The 17,604-nt window shown below is 48.9% G+C and overlaps 1 protein-coding gene across 4 annotated transcripts in view; it reads left to right on the top strand.

Annotated features, from left to right (window-relative positions):
* The window catches only part of EIF2B3 (eukaryotic translation initiation factor 2B subunit gamma), a 131,364-nt gene that overhangs the window by 75,089 nt on the left and 38,671 nt on the right, over positions 1 to 17,604 (top strand). For all 4 annotated transcript variants that reach the window (XM_090050390.1, XM_090050389.1, XM_090050391.1 and 1 more), the window contains exons 7-8: positions 14,294 to 14,424; positions 15,888 to 16,081. In XM_090050390.1, the coding sequence (XP_089906516.1) occupies positions 14,294 to 14,424; positions 15,888 to 16,081 (325 nt within the window). The remainder of the gene's footprint in view (positions 1 to 14,293; positions 14,425 to 15,887; positions 16,082 to 17,604) is intronic.

Raw genomic sequence — 17,604 nt, 5'->3', positions numbered from 1 at the left:
CCCAGGGAGACGGGAGTTCAAGAAGAGTGGTTGCTTCTCAAGGGAGCGATCCTCAGTGCACAAGCGAAATCTATTCCAACACGGAGGAAAGGCAGCATGAAGGCACAGCAGCCCTCCTGGCTCTCCAGAGACCTAGCGGACCTCCTGCGGCTAAAAAGGAAAGCCTACAAAGGATGGAGGACGGGATTCACCTCCAAGGAGGATTACTCTGCGCTGGTCCGGTCCTGCAGGGAGCAAACCAGGAAAGCCAAGGCTGCAACTGAACTCCAACTAGCTTCAGGCATCAAGGACAACAAAAAGTCCTTTTTCAGATATGTGGGGAGCCGGAGGAAAAGCAAGGGCAATGTTGGACCCCTGCTAAACCAGATGGGGCAACTGACAACTGACGCCCAGGAAAAAGCCAACCTATTAAACAGGTACGTTGCGTCAGTCTTTCATCAGTCACACGGGATGCCCATGCCTGCTATGGGACAGGGAGATCCGGGTGAGGGGGATCCCCTACCCTCCATCAATGCTGACCTCGTGAAGGAACACCTTGAGAAGCTGGAGACCTTCAAGTCAGCTGGCCCTGACGACCTGCACTGCATGGTACTCAAGGAGCTGGCAAGCGTCATAGCCCAGCCCCTGGCACGGATCTTTGAAAACTCCTGGCTCTCTGTTGTAGTGCCCAAAGACTGGAAGAAGGCCAATGTGGTGCCGATCTTCAAGAAAGGGAGAAGAGTGGATCCGGCTAACTACAGGCCCATTAGCCTGACTTCTATCCTGGGGAAGATCTTGGAAAAGTTTATTAAGGAGGCCATCCTTGAGGGACTGGCCCAGGCTAACATCCTGAGGGACAGCCAGCACGGGTTTGTTGCGGGTAGGTCTTGTTTGACCAATCTCATTTCCTTCTATGACCGGGTGACCTATCACCTGGACAAGGGAGAAGAGATTGATGTCATATATCTTGACTTCAAAAAAGCTTTTGATCTGATATCCCATGATCACCTCTTGGTGAAACTGACCAGTTGTGGCCTTGGCTCCACCACGATCTTCTGGCTGGGAAATTGGCTCCGTGGTCGGACCCAGAGGGTTGTGATTGATGGCAGTCACTCATCGTGGTGCCCTGTGACCCGTGGGGTCCCTCAAGGCTCTGTCCTGGGACCCATACTGTTCAACATCTTCATTAATGATGTGGACATTGGAGTCAGGAGTGGACTGGCCAAGTTCGCCGATGACACCAAACTTTGGGGCAAAGCATCCACGCCAGAAGATAGGCGGGTGATCCAGGCTGACCTGGACAAGCTCAGCAAATGGGCAGACGAGAACCTCATGGTGTTTAACACCGAAAAATGCAAGGTTCTCACCTTGGGAGGAAAAACCTGCAGCATCCTTATAGGCTCGGCAGTGCTACGTTGGATAGCACTACAGAAGAAAGAGACTTGGGGGTCATCATTGACCACAGGATGAACATGAGCCTGCAATGCGATGCTGCGGCTAGTAAAGCGACCAAAATGCTGGCGTGCATCCATAGATGCTTCTCGAGCAAATCCCGGGACGTCATTCTCCCCTTGTACTCGGCCTTGGTGAGGCCGCAGCTGGAGTACTGCGTCCAGTTTTGGGCTCCACAATTCAAAAAGGATGTGGAAAAGCTTGAGAGAGTCCAGAGGAGAGCCACACGCATGATCAGAGGTCAGGAAAACAGATCTTACGATGACAGGCTGAGAGCCATGGGGCTCTTTAGCCTGGAAAAGCGCAGGCTCAGGGGTGATCTGATGGCCACCTATAAGTTTCTCAGGGGTGACCACCAGGATCTGGGGGAACGTCTGTTCACCAGAGCGCCCCAAGGGATGACGAGGTCGAACGGTCACAAACTCCTGCAAGACCGTTTCAGGCTGGACATAAGGAAGAATTTCTTTCCTGTCCGAGCCCCCAAGGTCTGGAACAGTCTGCCAGCGGAGGTGGTTCAAGCACCTACATTGAACACCTTCAAGAGCAAATTGGTTGCTTATCTTGCTGGGATCCTATGACCCCAGCTGACTTCCTGCCCTTTGGGCAGGGGGCTGGACTCGATGATCTCCCGAGGTCCCTTCCAGCCCTAATGTCTATGAAATCTATGAAGCCCTGGCCCTTTCCTTGTGTCCGTGGAAAGCGAATTCATAAAGGCTGTAGAAATGGCCAAAGGAGAGTCATCACAGCTCATGGCACATGGAGTTATTATTTTGTACCCAGCCCTCCTTCATGTGATTAACAATCAGGTGGACCTTGGTCCTGCTGTGAGCATTTAGCTTGTTTTTTCGAGTCAGTCTTGCTTCTCTCTCATCCATGTGCTTTATCTGGTATGTCTTCTGGACAGGATTCCCCCAAGAATGCCAGCCTCATTGCAAACATTGTTCTCCTCCAGACAGAGCTATGTGCATGTCAGATATGATCTCTGAATGGGAATGGTCCATGTACTCACGCCAGACATTCCTCACTTGATGAGACCATCCCCTACTTGTGATGTTGCGGCATATTTCTCCTGCAGCGAGAAATTTAGCAGCCTCACATTTTCCTCTCAGCTCATCTGAATTTTTTCACTATTAGAATTAAAAGCTGACAGCATTTTTTCCATTTTTCTCTGTAACAGCTAACTTGGAACGTGGCTTCCAGCTTTATTTGCTTCCACCTCAGATCCATTGCTGACCGATGCACCTGAAATAACTTTGCTCTTCTCCTTTTAGGGTTGACTTTGGTTCTGGAAAATTGTAACAACTTCTCTGTTTTTTTTCCCTTTTAAGGATTTTTTTCTAAAACTGTTTTGTTTTGCCAGATTGCTTAATTTATGGAGAAGTGTCAAACTTTACTGCTCCCCAGTAGGGTAGCAGGGACATGAATAGAGATCTCTGTCCGATTGTCAGAGAATTAAAGACTACCAGAAAGTGTGTCACTATGGAAAAGTTTAACCTTCCACTTCTTTATTGGAGAGTAAATGCTATTGAAATACTGGGAAGGCCTACATATTGCTCAGTGTGATAGATGACCTGTCACTATCCACCAACAAGAGGCCATGATATTTGGCTTTTGGTAAATCATGAAGAAGTTATACAGAAGATAGGAATATCACATGGGAGGACCTGGATGACTTCAAGGGCTGGAGCAGTAGAAGGGGGTTGAAATTTCATAGTACAAAGTGCACAATTGCACATTTTAGGACTTACTCTCATAACCTGGGAGCTCATGAGTTGCACAAACCATAGCAGGAGAAAGGCTTGGGTGGGTTAGTTGGACCACCAACACTGTGGTGTCTGAGAAGGGCAAGAATGATGCTGCCGTGTGTCACAAGGAAGTATTGGTGCCGTTACAGAAGGGAAATATTAATGCTGCTTGGGAAGACCCTAGGGAGCCTTCCCCCTAGGAGTATGTGTGGTGCTGGTCACCTGCATTCAAGAACCATTCATTCAGACTGGAGCAGGTCCAGAGAAGGGATGCTGGAGCCATCAGAGCGGGGAGCCTGTCTCAGTAGAAGACACTATTTGACTAACTTGTTCAGCCCAGTCAAGTGAAGGCTGAGAGGGGATAAAACAGAAGTGGCTTTTGGAGCTTCTTGAAGGTCATGGGGATATATTTGACTTCATTGTAGAAATGCAGTTATCTAATGAGACAATAATACTCACAATAAATATCCACTTCAAAATATAGCAATCTGTAATGTTAGAGCTCACAGTCCAGCTTACAGTGCACAGTCCACAAATACTTTTTAAGGTGTTTGTTATGTGCATGTCTAAATCTAGGAAGAATGCCTGGCATTTGAAAACTTATGTAACTCTATCCCAAGTATGTAGTTGATCCAATAAAAAATGTCACTCTAAGAAATCCTTGCCTCTTGCATAATTCCTGGACCATCACAGCCACAGCATCACTCTAATCCCATCTAAATCTATCATAAGTTTGCATAATACATCAGTTCGATGTGGGGATGTACACTCAGCAGATGCATTCTGTGCGGCATCGTTTCAGGATGCCTCTGATGCATAATTTGCAAAGTGAGCATAGCCCCAGAGACGCTTCACAAGACTGTACGGCCAAGATACAGATGGCCACGAAGGCGGGGGTGAGTGCTGGCAGGGAGTCGCACTTGGTGCAGGTGGGCTTGATCTGGAAGAATGAGATGCTGTCTGGGAAGGGAAGAGATCCCTCCCTGCGCTGCTGGAGAGGCCTGCCAAGCTCCCTGGGTGGCCGTCGGAGGTTTGCACGGAGGAGGAACTGAAAAAACTCCAAATGTGTTGGCATCCGTAGGCAAAAAAAGAGTTAACTTGGAATCAGTGGTGTTCCTGGTAATTCTCTTGGGCTGAGTTAAGGCTCCTTGGATGGTATTTTATACTTTCAAAGGATCTGGGTTTCTAGCTGAGAGACCCTTACTGTTATCTGTGAGTAGGGCGCCACATTAATCTAAAGCTGCTGTGCACATTTCCTTGTGTAGCCTCTGATTTATGTAGTCTGTCAGGTGCATCTCCACTCTGCCTTCTTTATTGCAACGGTTTGTTTTCAAAGAAACACTCTGAAGGGTGTTTTAGTCCAAGTAAATGCTGGGAACGTCATTGCTCCTCTAAGTAAATCCAGACCTCAAAATAAATCCAGTAAATTCAGTCCACATACCTTTCAGGCTAACATCTGTGAGCATCCCTGCCTGACTCCCTTTGACCTCCTTGTATCACCCCAGCTTCTGAGCTTTGGGAGGCCGTCCAAGGCCAGGAGCCTCCAGCTGGGCAGGTATCAACATGGTGGCCGTAGACAGTGTCCCCTACGGTGTTCCAGGCACAGGCTCCATTACAAACTCTGGGAAAGGGAGTGCACCAGAAGTGCAGGCGCATGGTGTTTTCTTTCATTAGGGCATTTCTCAAAGTTCCCTTTGTGCATTTTAGTACGAAGTTCAGATTTTTAGCATCAAAGTTATAATGATGATAATAAACGATGCTGACAAAGATCCTGATTAGCAGGAGGTTTGGGGAAGTTCAATTTGTGCATCAAAAATCTTAGTAGTAAACCAGGAACAAAGCGATAACGTTTCTTATGATACTGTGGGGTCGTGGGTTAAGTCCAAGCAACTGCCTTTTAATGTATTGGCCTGCCGGGCTGTTTTGCAGTTGTTCTTTTGAAATGGTTAAAACCAGTCTGGGGCCCCAAGAGAACAAGTAGAAGAGAGGGAGAAAGGAGTCATCCTGTAGCTGAACACAACACAAAAAGAGACCCAACTGTTTAATTTGGGGTCCTTTTTTTCCCCTCCTCCTTCAGCGGCCCACATCTGCTTACTCCACATTCTTAGCATGTCTCAGAAACGCCAGCGTTTTTAGCTGAGAATCGGGGAGGGGAAGGGAAAAAAGCTTGTAATTGCTTCTTCCATTGTGCTCGTTAAAACCACATTGTGGGAAATGGACCCAAACACTTTTAAGTGGTGTTGAGTCTGAGGCAGGTGGTATTAACTCCAGGCTGCTTTAACTCTTCTCATATCACTTCCCTGTTTCCTCGAAGAAGGCTGCCTGGCACAGATATATGGTCAGGGCTGTTGGCCTGCCTCCTGCATTGACATTTTAATTTGGTCCATGATATAAATATCATTTCCCTAATCCCCCTTGCCCTGGTCTTGTTTTGTCTTGTCTTCAAAGTGAGTTGACTTTTTTTCTTGGGGGCAGGGAAGGGAGGAGAGAAGAGATGGGAACTGTGCCTGGCTGTTCTGCTTTGGAGCATTAGAAGCTGGGAAAAAAGGTCTCAGACTAACTGTTGTTTCTTTCTTTGTATTCACATGGAAATTTTTAATCTCCATCAAAGGATCAAGAGAAAATAACATTGAGATCCAACAAGAGAGCTCCCAGTTTACATGGAATTTTTAAACGTTATCTGGCTTCATCCCTTAAACGATGAGACCCCTCCCACCCCCAGCGTCATTCCTGCCCGTGGCAGGGGCTCAGACTCGATGTGCTGTCTAGGTCCCTTCCGACTCTTTGGTTCTATGATTCTATGAACTGTGTACCTACAGGGTTCATAATTAACTTTTCTCTTTTTTCCCCACTCCTCTCTCTCCTCCCCCCTCCCTCTCTTTCCTTTACATCTTTATTATCCGGTGTAAATATGCAAACTTCCTTCTGGCCGATGCTATAATAATCTGTAGCGGGCATTTGGCTGTATGTACGCATGCACTTTAATAAACCAGAAGCTCCAGTTTGAGACACGGTGCTGTATTGCACATTTGATGTGAATCTGGGGTATGTCCAGTGGAGTCGATGTGATTGCTCTGGTAACGCATCAGAACGTGACCCGCTGCGTGCTCATGGCGGTGCAAGAGCAAAGGTTAGCATGTAAAAGGGAGATCAGGGACAAAACTAGGTAAAAAAAAACATGCTAATAAACTGCTGCTGTGTGGTTGTGGATCACAAACATTGTCTGCACCTGTGGAAGTGGCTGGTCCTGCTAATAATGATTCCAAGCGAGACCCCCATCGGGAGCCCATGGCAAAGGCTGACCGATTTTACAGGTGGGTGCCACCAACAATGGCACATTTCACGCACCATCCTGGATTAATAAAAAAAGGGGGGATATTAAATGTTAATACTCATTAATGCTGCTTTACAGTGTTTAACTTGCAATGTGGAAGGTGTACATGAACGCCAGCCAGTAAATGGGGCTGACACTTTGGTTAGAAACATCTCAAGCAAGTGAGAAATAGCGCAAGGAAATCAAAGCTGTGGGTGCCTCCATGCTTGCTGAGGGTCAAGCCAAACAGCATCGTCTTAGCACCTTGACTCGATGCGTTTGTGAGGCAATAATGGACTGAACAACGTGTTTGAATAGTCAAGAGGGTTTGCAAGGTTTTGAATGGTGCTAATGGGCATCGTGTGGCTCTGGGTGCCTCTTCCAGGTGGCACTGGAAACCAAGGCTCTGCTCCACTGCATTTAACAAACTCCTTTTAAACACAGTGGTGAGCAGGAAACCACTTCCATCTACGTGATTGCTTTCTGCTTCTTTAAGTCCACCAGCTGCTTCAGTTGGCTCCTTTGTTCCTTCCTTCCTGAGGTCTCAGCCGCCAGGGCCCATCCCAGAGGCGGCTGCACTCTGGCACTGAGTTGAAGCTGTCTATCTCAGATGTGTGTACGTGTGAGCGTATACAATGCAAAATTGTGGTACCCAAACAACTTAATTCTTCCCAGCCGCAGACTCCAAGTCAAACCGCAGGGGAAAGTTGTGCACAGTTCATATCTGCATAATGTTGCTGGAGAGTAATTGCTGCTCCATCCCACCATTCCCCAGAGGCCAAAATGCCTCTTTTTGTAAAAACCTGAACTCTGCCCTGCACTGGCACCCTGCAAAAGATGCCCACTGATGATTCAGTCTTTCTAGTGGGTGGAGAGGCCAAGTTTAATGACTTTAGAGGTCCATTTGGGTTTTTTTCTTTCCTTGCGGTGTCACTGCAGGGCAGAAGTGCAGTTGTTTTGATGCCTTTAAATATGCATGTCCATCATGGAGCGCATCTGGATGTGTATGAGTGAAGGCAAAGCTGTGGATTTCCTGTATTTATAACACCTTGGTTGTGGGATAATTACCAACTCCTGCAGTGGAGCTTCCTTGACCTGTCTCTCAACCCATGCTCCAGCCCAGCTCATGTCTTATAAGAAGTTTGCACTTGGCCTATTCCAAATCCCACGTGCCTTTTGGATCGTGCTCTGCCCTGTGTATCCCACTCAGCTTCACTCTTCCTTCTGTCTGTCCCCCGCATCCCCACATTTCCTCCTCTGTGTCACTCTCTGCCATCGTTTAAGCTGCCAGTGGAGCAGATCTCCTGCTTTGGCAAAGCTCAGTAGGATAAAGAGTCATTTTGCTGCTGCTTTTTATACCTGAACATTTATCAGACCCAACCTCTTTGGAAATGCACCCCCTTTCTCATAGTTTTTGGTGGGACTGGAGCCACCCAAGTATTCGAATATTTATTTTGCTCCCCCTCTGCACTCAATAGAGTCACAGATCTGGAAATCTTTGCAGTTGCATTAAGACCATGATGAAAGCCAGAGGGTAGAAACACTCACAAAATACAGTCCTAGGAAACAGAAGGTGGGGACTTCACTTAGCATTTGGAAGCAGCTGTCAGATACTCCCTAGAAGCAGGTAGGTTGTTCGCCGTGGTTTTCTTTTCGGCATCAGAGCATGATTGCGCAGACTTGGCTTTTGGCAGGTTTTTGTTTTAAGGCATTGCTCTTCACTTCTTCAGCCTAGAGGTACTCGTGTCTTCCTTGTGTAGTCAAGCTTTCCTTCTCAGTGCTTGGTTCGGCAAGATAGAGAGCTCGGGAGCTGTAGTGATGGGCCTGGTTTAAGAACCTGGCCGGAATAGGAAACTCTTTCACCCAAGTTTTGCAAGTTTACCCTTCCTTTTCCTGCCCTTTGCATCAGTGCTTGTAGTTCTTCCATGAGACTTTGCTATAAGGACATTTTGAATAGACTATGTGGAAACCTTTTCCTTACACTAATGCCAGGAGCCTGGGTAACAAGCAGGACGAACTCGTCCTCCTACTCAGTGCAAAGAATTATGATGTCATTGGGATAACGGAGACCTGGTGGGACTCCACCCATGACTGGACCACGGGTATAGAGGGCTATACCCTGTACAGGAGGGATCGTGTAGACAGAAGAGGCGGGGGTGTAGCTCTCTATGTGAAGGAAAGCTACGTGTCCCTGCAAGCTGATGTTGGCGACCGGCATGGACAGCTGGAGACCCTCTGGGTAAAAATTCGTGGGAAAAATGGCACAGGGGACACAACGGTGGGAGTCTACTACAGACTTCCCACCCAAAGTCCTGAACTTGACCAGGAGTTCACCCGGGAACTGACTGAGGCCGCTTGCTCCAGGACCTTGGTGGTCATGGGTGACTTCAATTACCCGGACATCTCATGGGAAGATCACTCAGCTAAATCTGAGCGGGCGCAAAGCTTCCTCTCGTGCGTGGATGACCTCTACCCGACTCAAGAAGTCTATGGGCCAACGAAAGGCAAAGCGCTGCTTGACCTGGTACTGGCTACGGGGGACGACCTAATCGGCGACCTAGTGATCGATGGGAAGTTGGGTGACAGCGACCACGAGCTGATCACCTTCACCATCCGCCGTAAAGCTGGCAAGTCAGTCAGCAACACAGAAGTCCTTGACTTCAGAAAAGCCGACTTTGACAAGCTCAAGAGGCTAGTAGGTCAGGCTCTCAGGGACCATGACCCCAGGGAGATGGGAGTTCAAGAAGAGTGGTTGCTTCTCAAGGAAGCGATCCTCAGTGTACAAGCGAAATCTATTCCAACATGGAGGAAAGGCAGCAAGAAGGCACAGCAGCCCCCCTGGCTCTCCAGAGACCTAGCGGACCTCCTGTGGCTAAAAAGGAAAGCCTACAAAGGATGGAGGACGGGATTCACCTCCAAGGAGGATTATTCTGCACTGGTCCGGTCCTGCAGGGAGCAAACCAGGAAAGCCAAGGCTGCAACTGAACTCCAACTAGCTTCAGGCATCAAAGACAACAAAAAGTCCTTTTTCAGATATGTGGGGAGCCGGAGGAAAAGCAAGGGCAATGTTGGACCCCTGCTAAACCCGATGGGGCAACTGACAACTGACGCCCAGGAAAAAGCCAACCTATTAAATAGGTACTTTGCGTCAGTCTTTCATCAGTCACACGGGACGCCCATGCCTGCTATGGGACAGGGAGATCCGGGTGAGGGGGATCCCCTACCCTCCATCAATGCTGACCTCGTGAAGGAACACCTTGAGAAGCTGGAGACCTTCAAGTCAGCCGGCCCTGACAATCTGCACCGCATGGTACTCAAGGAGCTGGCAAGCGTCATAGCCCAGCCCCTGGCACAGGTCTTCGAGAGCTCCTGGCGCTCTGGTGCAGTGCCCGAAGACTGGAAGAAGGCCAATGTGGTGCCGATCTTCAAGAAAGGGAGGAGAGTGGATCCGGCTAACTACAGGCCCATTAGCCTGACTTCTATCCTGGGGAAGATCTTGGAAAAGTTTATTAAGGAGGCCATCCTTGATGGACTGGCCCAGGCTAACATCCTGAGGGACAGCCAGCACGGGTAGTTGCGAGTAGGTCTTGTTTGACCAATCTCATTTCCTTCTATGACCAGGTGACCTATCACCTGGACAAGGGAGAAGAGATTGATGTCATGTATCTTGACTTCAGAAAAGCTTTTGATCTGGTATCCCATGATCACCTCTTGGCCAAACTGACCAGTTGTGGCCTTGGCTCCACCACGATCTGCTGGCTGGGAAATTGGCTCCGTGGTCGGACCCAGAGGGTTGTGATTGATGGCAGTCACTCATCGTGGTGCCCTGTGACCCGTGGGGTCCCTCAAGGCTCTGTCCTGGGACCCATACTGTTCAACATCTTCATTAACGATGTGGACATTGGAGTCAGGAGTGGACTGGCCAAGTTCGCCGATGACACCAAACTTTGGGGCAAAGCATCCACGCCAGAAGATAGGCGGGTGATCCAGGCTGACCTGGACAAGCTCAGCAAATGGGCAGACGAGAACCTCATGGTGTTTAACACCGAAAAATGCAAGGTTCTCCACCTTGGGAGGAAAAACCTGCAGCATCCTTATAGGCTCGGCAGTGCTACGTTGCACAGCACTACAGAAGAAAGAGACTTGGGGGTCATCATTGACCACAAGATGAACACGAGCCTGCGATGCGATGCTGCAGCTAGTAAAGCGACCAAAATGCTGGCGTGCATCCATAGATGCTTCTCGAGCAAATCCCGGGACGTCATTCTCCCCTTGTACTCAGCCTTGGTGAGGCCGCAGCTGGAGTACTGCGTCCAGTTTTGGGCTCCACAACTCAAAAAGGATGTGGAGAAGCTTGAGAGAGTCCAGAGAAGAGTCCATGATCAGAAGTCAGGAAAACAGAGCTTACGATGACAGGCTGAGAGCCATGGGACTCTTTAGCCTGGAAAAGCGCAGGCTCAGGGGTGATCTGATGACCACCTATAAGTTTATCAGGGGTGACCACCAGGATCTGGGGGAACGTCTGTTCACCAGAGCGCCCCAAGGGATGATGAGGTCGAACGGTCACAAACTCCTGCAAGACCGTTTCAGGCTGGACGTAAGGAAGAATTTCTTTACTGTCCGAGCCCCCAAGGTCTGGAACAGTCTGCCAGCGGAGGTGGTTCAAGCACCTACATTGAACACCTTCAAGAGCAAACTGGATGCTTATCTTGCTGGGATCCTATGACCCCAGCTGACATCCTGCCCTTTGGGCAGGGGGCTGGACTCGATGATCTCCCAAGGTCCCTTCCAGCCCTAATGTCTATGAAATCTATGAAATCTGTTCCCTGGATGGCGGGGCAGGCCAGCCCTCTCCTTCCCAGACTTCTGCTCATTTTTTCCTCCTGGAGAAGGTTATTTAAACTTAATCCTTCTGTATTCCTTCTTCCTCTCCTCCCTCTTGGCTCCAGCCAGATGTTTGTTTGCCACTCTCGTCATCAGCCTCTCAAATAACATTCTCACGCCGTCACTTTGAATAGGCACATTTGCAAAACCTGTCAAGGGAAATTCCCCAATCTTTGTCACTGAATGCCTCACTGCTAATATTTTAACACCTCCCCAAAGCAAATTCCCTGTAACAGTGGTGTATAAATCCTACTTAAGCTGCCAGCAAAGGTAAACATCCACCCTGGTTTCTTTTCCAAGAGGGGTGGGTGACATTTTATAGATGACCCTGAAATTTTTCCCCACCTTTTGACTGAGGATTGTGGAGAACCACTCAAGAGAGTTGTGGGAAGCCTGGAAGAGTTGGCCAGGAAAGACTAAGACATCACAAACCAGGCACAGTTTTGTCTTTCCCCATTTCCCCCTCTTTCATTTCCTACTCCGTTGTGTTGTTCTCTACATCAGGCTGTTTAAGACGCTGCCAAATACTTGGATATTTTATAGGTAACGGATCCCGTAAATGCCATGGGCGGCCTCTGAGGGAAACACGTGATTGTCGGTTTTGGACAGCAAGTAAAACCCAAGCAGGAAATGGTGGCTGAATGGCACAGCTGCAGGCAAACATTTTAAGCTAGTAAACTGCCCATGTGCACACCCACACGTATGTCCGAGTGCAGCCAGCAGAGCCGGGGCACAGGGAGCCTGTAAACGGTTAGCGGTGAGAGACTGTGATTAAAGAACCAAGAGTTTTCATTCGTTCATTCCTGAAATACGGCTACTTCCACATGACATGTCATTATGTGATTTTGGAGATTAAGGACAGATTGCAAATGAAAGCATATGGGCTCTAAAAAAAAAAGCGATGAAGATCAAAGGGTTCGATTGGGGATGGTCAGACGGTATGCACTATTGAAAGATGACAGGGCAGGCGGTCATAAGCTCTGCTTTCCAGCCGCTCTTGTCAGACGACCAAGGAAGTATCACATTTGGTCTCCATGAAAGACTGCGGCTCAAATCTGAATGTTCTCCACTTTTGAGATGAAGATTATTTGGTCCTTGGGTCCTTTCTGGCTTTCCACATCTCAAACGAGACAAGTGCGGGATTATCCTGTGCTGCATTTCCAGTTTTCCACTGCTGCGCTTGAGATTCTTCTTTGCTGTCTCCTGGGTGGCACTGTCCAGACAGAATATGTTCCTGACATTCATCCTACCTTTAGTTTAATTCAGAGTTGACTTTTGATTTTACGCCATGCACCACTCAAAGCAAGTCCTCTCTTTGCTTGGTATCTACATCCCTGTGTTGCTTATTGATTTCCACAGCTGTCATCTCTGAACCAAGCTACATGTGTTGAGTTTTGCATTGGTTTCCTAAATGGTTTTCCCAGCCTTGACTTTCATTTTGTTTCAGCCTTGTGAATTAGCTGATGTTTTATTAAAATAACGGAGCAGTAAAACTGTTTAGATGACATTACCTTTAATGCATTTTTATTCTCACTTTTTATTGCAAACTCAAGCAATCTTCCCACGTTAAGTATTCAATAAAACATTAGACTTACGAGCTCCTGGTGCAGTAGTTATGGGCATCTGTATTCATGGGAGTGGAGGAGGAACAGTCTTTATGTGCAATATAAGAACAGAAATGAAAGGAAGGATTATCCAGGGGGTAGCGTACTTGCTAGGGGGTTAGACACAGCATGTGCACACTGGTATAAACAAGAAGCAACGTGATGCTGAGAGCCCCCCCAGACAGCTCTGATCCACGTGCATTCAGTGCAGAAGTCAGGTAAAACTGCAGCAGCCCTGTAGGTGTTGTGTGTCTGCAGCTATCCTGGTGCAGCCCTTTGTTCCCCGGCTATCTCAAGGCCTAGTACTCCCACCATAACAGCTAGCACTAGCAGCTGTCTCTGGCTGCTCTGGCTCTGAAGCAGCTTACGCTGGTGTAAAAAAAACTGTTTAAATTACACCATGTAAGTGGGTTGTGTCTGGACTCTATGACTTAAGGAGATCACAGATTTCCTGTATGACCTTTGCAAGCCATGTGACCCCTCTGTGCCTCGGGTCCCCCCATCCGAATAAAGGACAAATAGTCCTCCCTTACTTCCTGGTAGCAGAGGAGGGGGGAGGCAAATATGTTAAAAGGCCCTGAGGTGCCATGTGTGTACATAGATCCATTGCTCATGACAGCCTTTACATTGACTGTGCAAGTTGGGTTGGGGCCCTTCAAAGAGCCTGCACCTCTCGTTCCAAAACTTGTTAAAATAGGCAGTAACTTTGCAGGGTCAGATCATGAGTGTGCAAATGCTCTTTGGGGCCTCAGGCATGCAGGAGAATAGGACATCGCTTCGTTTATTGTTTGTTCTTTTCATTGAGCATTTTCACATATTACTGAGCGTTCAGCTCCTGGAGAAGTAGCTCCTCTTGTTTTCCACTGAGAGGGATGCTGCGGCGGATACTGGATTTCTTGTGTTCCCCACACCTTTCGTGATCTTTTACAGTCACATCAAATAGGTTTCCAACATTGGCAGCATGGCCCAGCGGCACTTAGCAGTCACGCTGCACATGTTCAGAGGTAAAATTAGACTCTGTGGAGTCAGGGCATAGGTAACTCTGTTGGAAACCAGGGAATCGGCTGTGGAGGCTGGAAGGTTCTTTACTCCAGATCCCTCAAAGAAATCTGTCTCCCTTCTAGACTCTTAACACAATAAGAGAGCACTAGGTTAATGGGTGAGAGCTTGGTATCCCTTGCACTCAAGCAGCTGACATTGATTTGTGGTGAAGCAGAACACCTGCTAAATGTCTGATCTTCTCTTCTGTGACAAAACGAAAGGGACACCAGCTTCCAGCAGTCGCAGGCTTCACTTGTGGATTTTTCATCCCTCAGGTCAATCACATCTATCCGGAGCGAACTGATTCCGTATCTTGTGAGGAAACAATTCTCCTGTCCCACATCATCACAGCAGGAACAAGACTACAAAGAGCAGGACCAAAACAGAAGGGAGCCAAAGTCGTTAGGTGAGTGCAAGTATCCTCAGATTTCCTGTGGGTTTGGGCTGTTCCTGTGCCAGCTGTCATAAAATCATAGGAATTGAGGGTGGGAACAGAGCTCAGGAGGTCGTATCTAGTCCAACCCCCTGCTCAAAGCAGGACCATCCCCAACTACATCATCCCAGCCAGGGCTATATTGAGCCAGGCCTTAAAAACCTCCAAGGATGCAGACTGCACCACCTCTCTGGGTAACCTGTTTCAGTGCTTCACCACCTGCTTAGTGAGAGAGTTTTTCCTAATATCCAACCTCAACTTCCCTTGCTGCAACTTGAGCCCATTGCTTCTTGTCCTGTCATCTGCCCCCACTGAGAACAGTCCAGCTCCATCCTCTGCAACCACCTGGCTGGAGCCCAGAGGCAGCAGGTACTTCGACCTGTAAAGCAGAAATTTACAGCTAGTCTTAGAGTAGATGTTTCATACCACCCCTTCAGATGTCTGACCCCAGCTCAGAAAGCTGCTACAAAGAGACCAGGTTGTCCCATCTGAGCTCCCAGTTAGCGAAGCTGATGGATCCCTGTGGCCAAACGCACTGTTTTTGCCCATATTTAAACCACGCTCAGCACACACGGGACTCAGGTAGAGGAGCTTGCCCCAAGTGAACTGCTCAGTGCCCTCAGCTCCAAAGCAAACTGGGAAATCCTGATCCCTGGGACAGAGGATTTAAAGGCCAGTAAAAAGCTGATCCCAGCTCCCCAGTCTCTGACCAAACAGTCTTTAAATCCCATTGAACCGCATGACTTATGAGTGTGCCTGTATGAAAGAATGAAGGTCTCATTCAGTAGTTGTCCGACATGCACAGAGCCTCCATCCAAGCCAGTTCATGCAAAGATCTTGAAGCTCAGCACAGGGTTGCCTGCATGACTGTTAGCCAGCCCTTTATCTGCTCTGTATCCCAGGGCAGGGACAGGGACAAGTGGGCGCACTCCCTGTGCCCTTGTTTTTGCAGATGTGAACTACAGGATTGGGAACAGACTGGCATCCAGCCATCCCAGGGTAGAGCACACAGCGGGGAGAACTGATGGCACCTCACCCCTGCCCTAGGATGGAAGTGGACAGATTCGGTCTACACCAGCCCCATTTACATGAGCAGTGATTTCCTCTCTGCTTCATACCAGTGTAATTCTCCACTGGATTGAGCTGAGTCCCCCGGGTTATGGTTTTGTATTATTTGTCTGCTTCTTCTTGATACTGATGTAATGCTGATTGCAGCAGTATAAGCATTCTCTCTGTCCTTGTCCTCACGTCTCCTACCTGTAAAACGGGAATAAGCAGTTACCGCCAGGTGGCAAAAAATCAAGTAGTGACTGCAAAGTGGTGGTGAGTGCCATAGGTGTATCCTCTGCTGGGGGCACTATTAAAGCCCCATCTCTAGTGCCCTGCTGTAGAAGGCATTGCTTTGAGCCCTTTCTAAGCGTGTGCATCTTCTGCAGACATTTACAGTTTCATGAAGGAGGAGGAGAGTTTGCTGAAATTTGCTCTCGGTAAAACCTGCTGGAATGATCACCAAGGAGATCTGAATGAAGCCTTCCACATGGGGAGAGTGCGTTGCTACGTCCATGTCATGAAGGAGGGGCTGTGTTTCCGCGTCAACACTCTTGGGCTGTACATTGAAGCTAACAGACAGGTATGGACTCATATGAATGCTGTACATGGGGCGGGTTGTCCATAGGCAAGCCACTCTGCCCCTCTCTTGTATCTGTATTGTAGGATGGTGAGCCCCACAGGTCTCCTTACCAGGGGAGGATGGTGAAGAGGAGGAGGATTTTGGAGGGGAGCCTACAGCAAGCCTCATTTTAGGCTGCCCAATGCTCTCCTTTATAAATGAACTACTGCAGCAGACATCGGTGTCTGCATGACCCCACTGACATGGCTTGGTACCACTGTCCTAGCTCTCCTCTGCATGGATGGGGCCTCATAAACTGAAGAGTCTGCAAGAAGAGCTGCAGGGATAGCATTGCGTTGTCCCCTGAGGCATTCACTTTGCTGAGACAGCCAGTGCTGCTTGTGTCTCCTCCTTTTCCCTGCCACATGAGAGGTCTCCACCAGCAGGACTGGACCACTGAACACAGCTCAGGGAGGCTGGAGAGGGCTGTGGGCAGGGGGGAGATGCTGCAGCAGGAGACATCAGGCCTTGCGAAGGGCGAGAGTTAGAGGGGGACTCATAGGACAGGCTCGTCCTATGCCTGTGCTGCTCTGGCTGTATGGCTGGGCCCGTGAATGCAAGTTTGGGTTGGGAGCAGGGCCCCAGAAGGGGAGCTCTGTGTTTCCAGCCTGGGGCTGAAGGGAAGAGGAGGGAGGGGCGGTTGTGGGATCTGTGGTGGAGCTCAGACATAATGAGAGGTTTGTTTTGCAGGGGGAGGCCCAAGAGACAGGAGAAGAGCAGGGGCTGGGCAGTGCCGCTGGCAGGGGCAGGGAGGGAGGCACAAGTGGCCGAAGGGTTAAGGGAGAGCTCACAAGGGAGGGTGCACGTGCCCTTGGCAGCCGCTGCTTCGGCCCAGCCGCCTTGAGCTGAGCCAGTCAGGCTCCGTGTGGGTTTGGGTTTTTTTTAACCTAAATATTGTGCATGTTGGTCAGTGCTGGAAACGTGTCTGCTCCTGGGTGGTACATGGAGTTCATGCTTTGACTTTGCGCCCAGGCCTTCCATCTTGGCAGTTCTCCTTGAGTTTGTAACTTCCCCAGAATGATAAAATTTTGGAGGAAACTATGCAGAGGTAAAACACATAACAGCTTTAACGAGGAGCTGGAGAAAGGAGTTCTGATTCCCAGTCCCTCTGTGTCTCGTTTCTCTCACCAATCCAGGGAAAGACGCACGTTTCACTGGAGCTGCAGCGGTTCACCTCTGCTGGGTTGGTCACCTCCAAAGACTCTGAGTCCTGGTTGTTTTCGTCCTAGCCCAGATCCTAGTCTCTTGTTCGGTTCTTTGATGCCCAGGCAATGGTGCCTTAAGAAAGCAGGCTCCGGTGGTGTTAGCCATACAGGGCAGCAGCCCTCGCAGTGAGGGAAGGCTGTATTTGCAACGTTCAGCTCCCAGCTGCATTTCTCAGTCCTGCTGCCTGTGTGTGGGCAGGTGAGTTCAGGAGGGAGTTCACCTCAATGGCAGGAAATAGCTTCCTTGCAATATGAATTAAATTCAAACATATTTGCAAC

This window comes from Crocodylus siamensis, chromosome 5, assembly GCF_052110815.1.
Source record: "Crocodylus siamensis isolate JL-2025a chromosome 5, ASM5211081v1, whole genome shotgun sequence".
Taxonomy (NCBI): domain Eukaryota; kingdom Metazoa; phylum Chordata; order Crocodylia; family Crocodylidae; genus Crocodylus; species Crocodylus siamensis.
The sequence above is the reverse complement of the archived record's forward strand: the minus strand, read 5'-3'. Positions and strand labels throughout refer to the sequence as shown.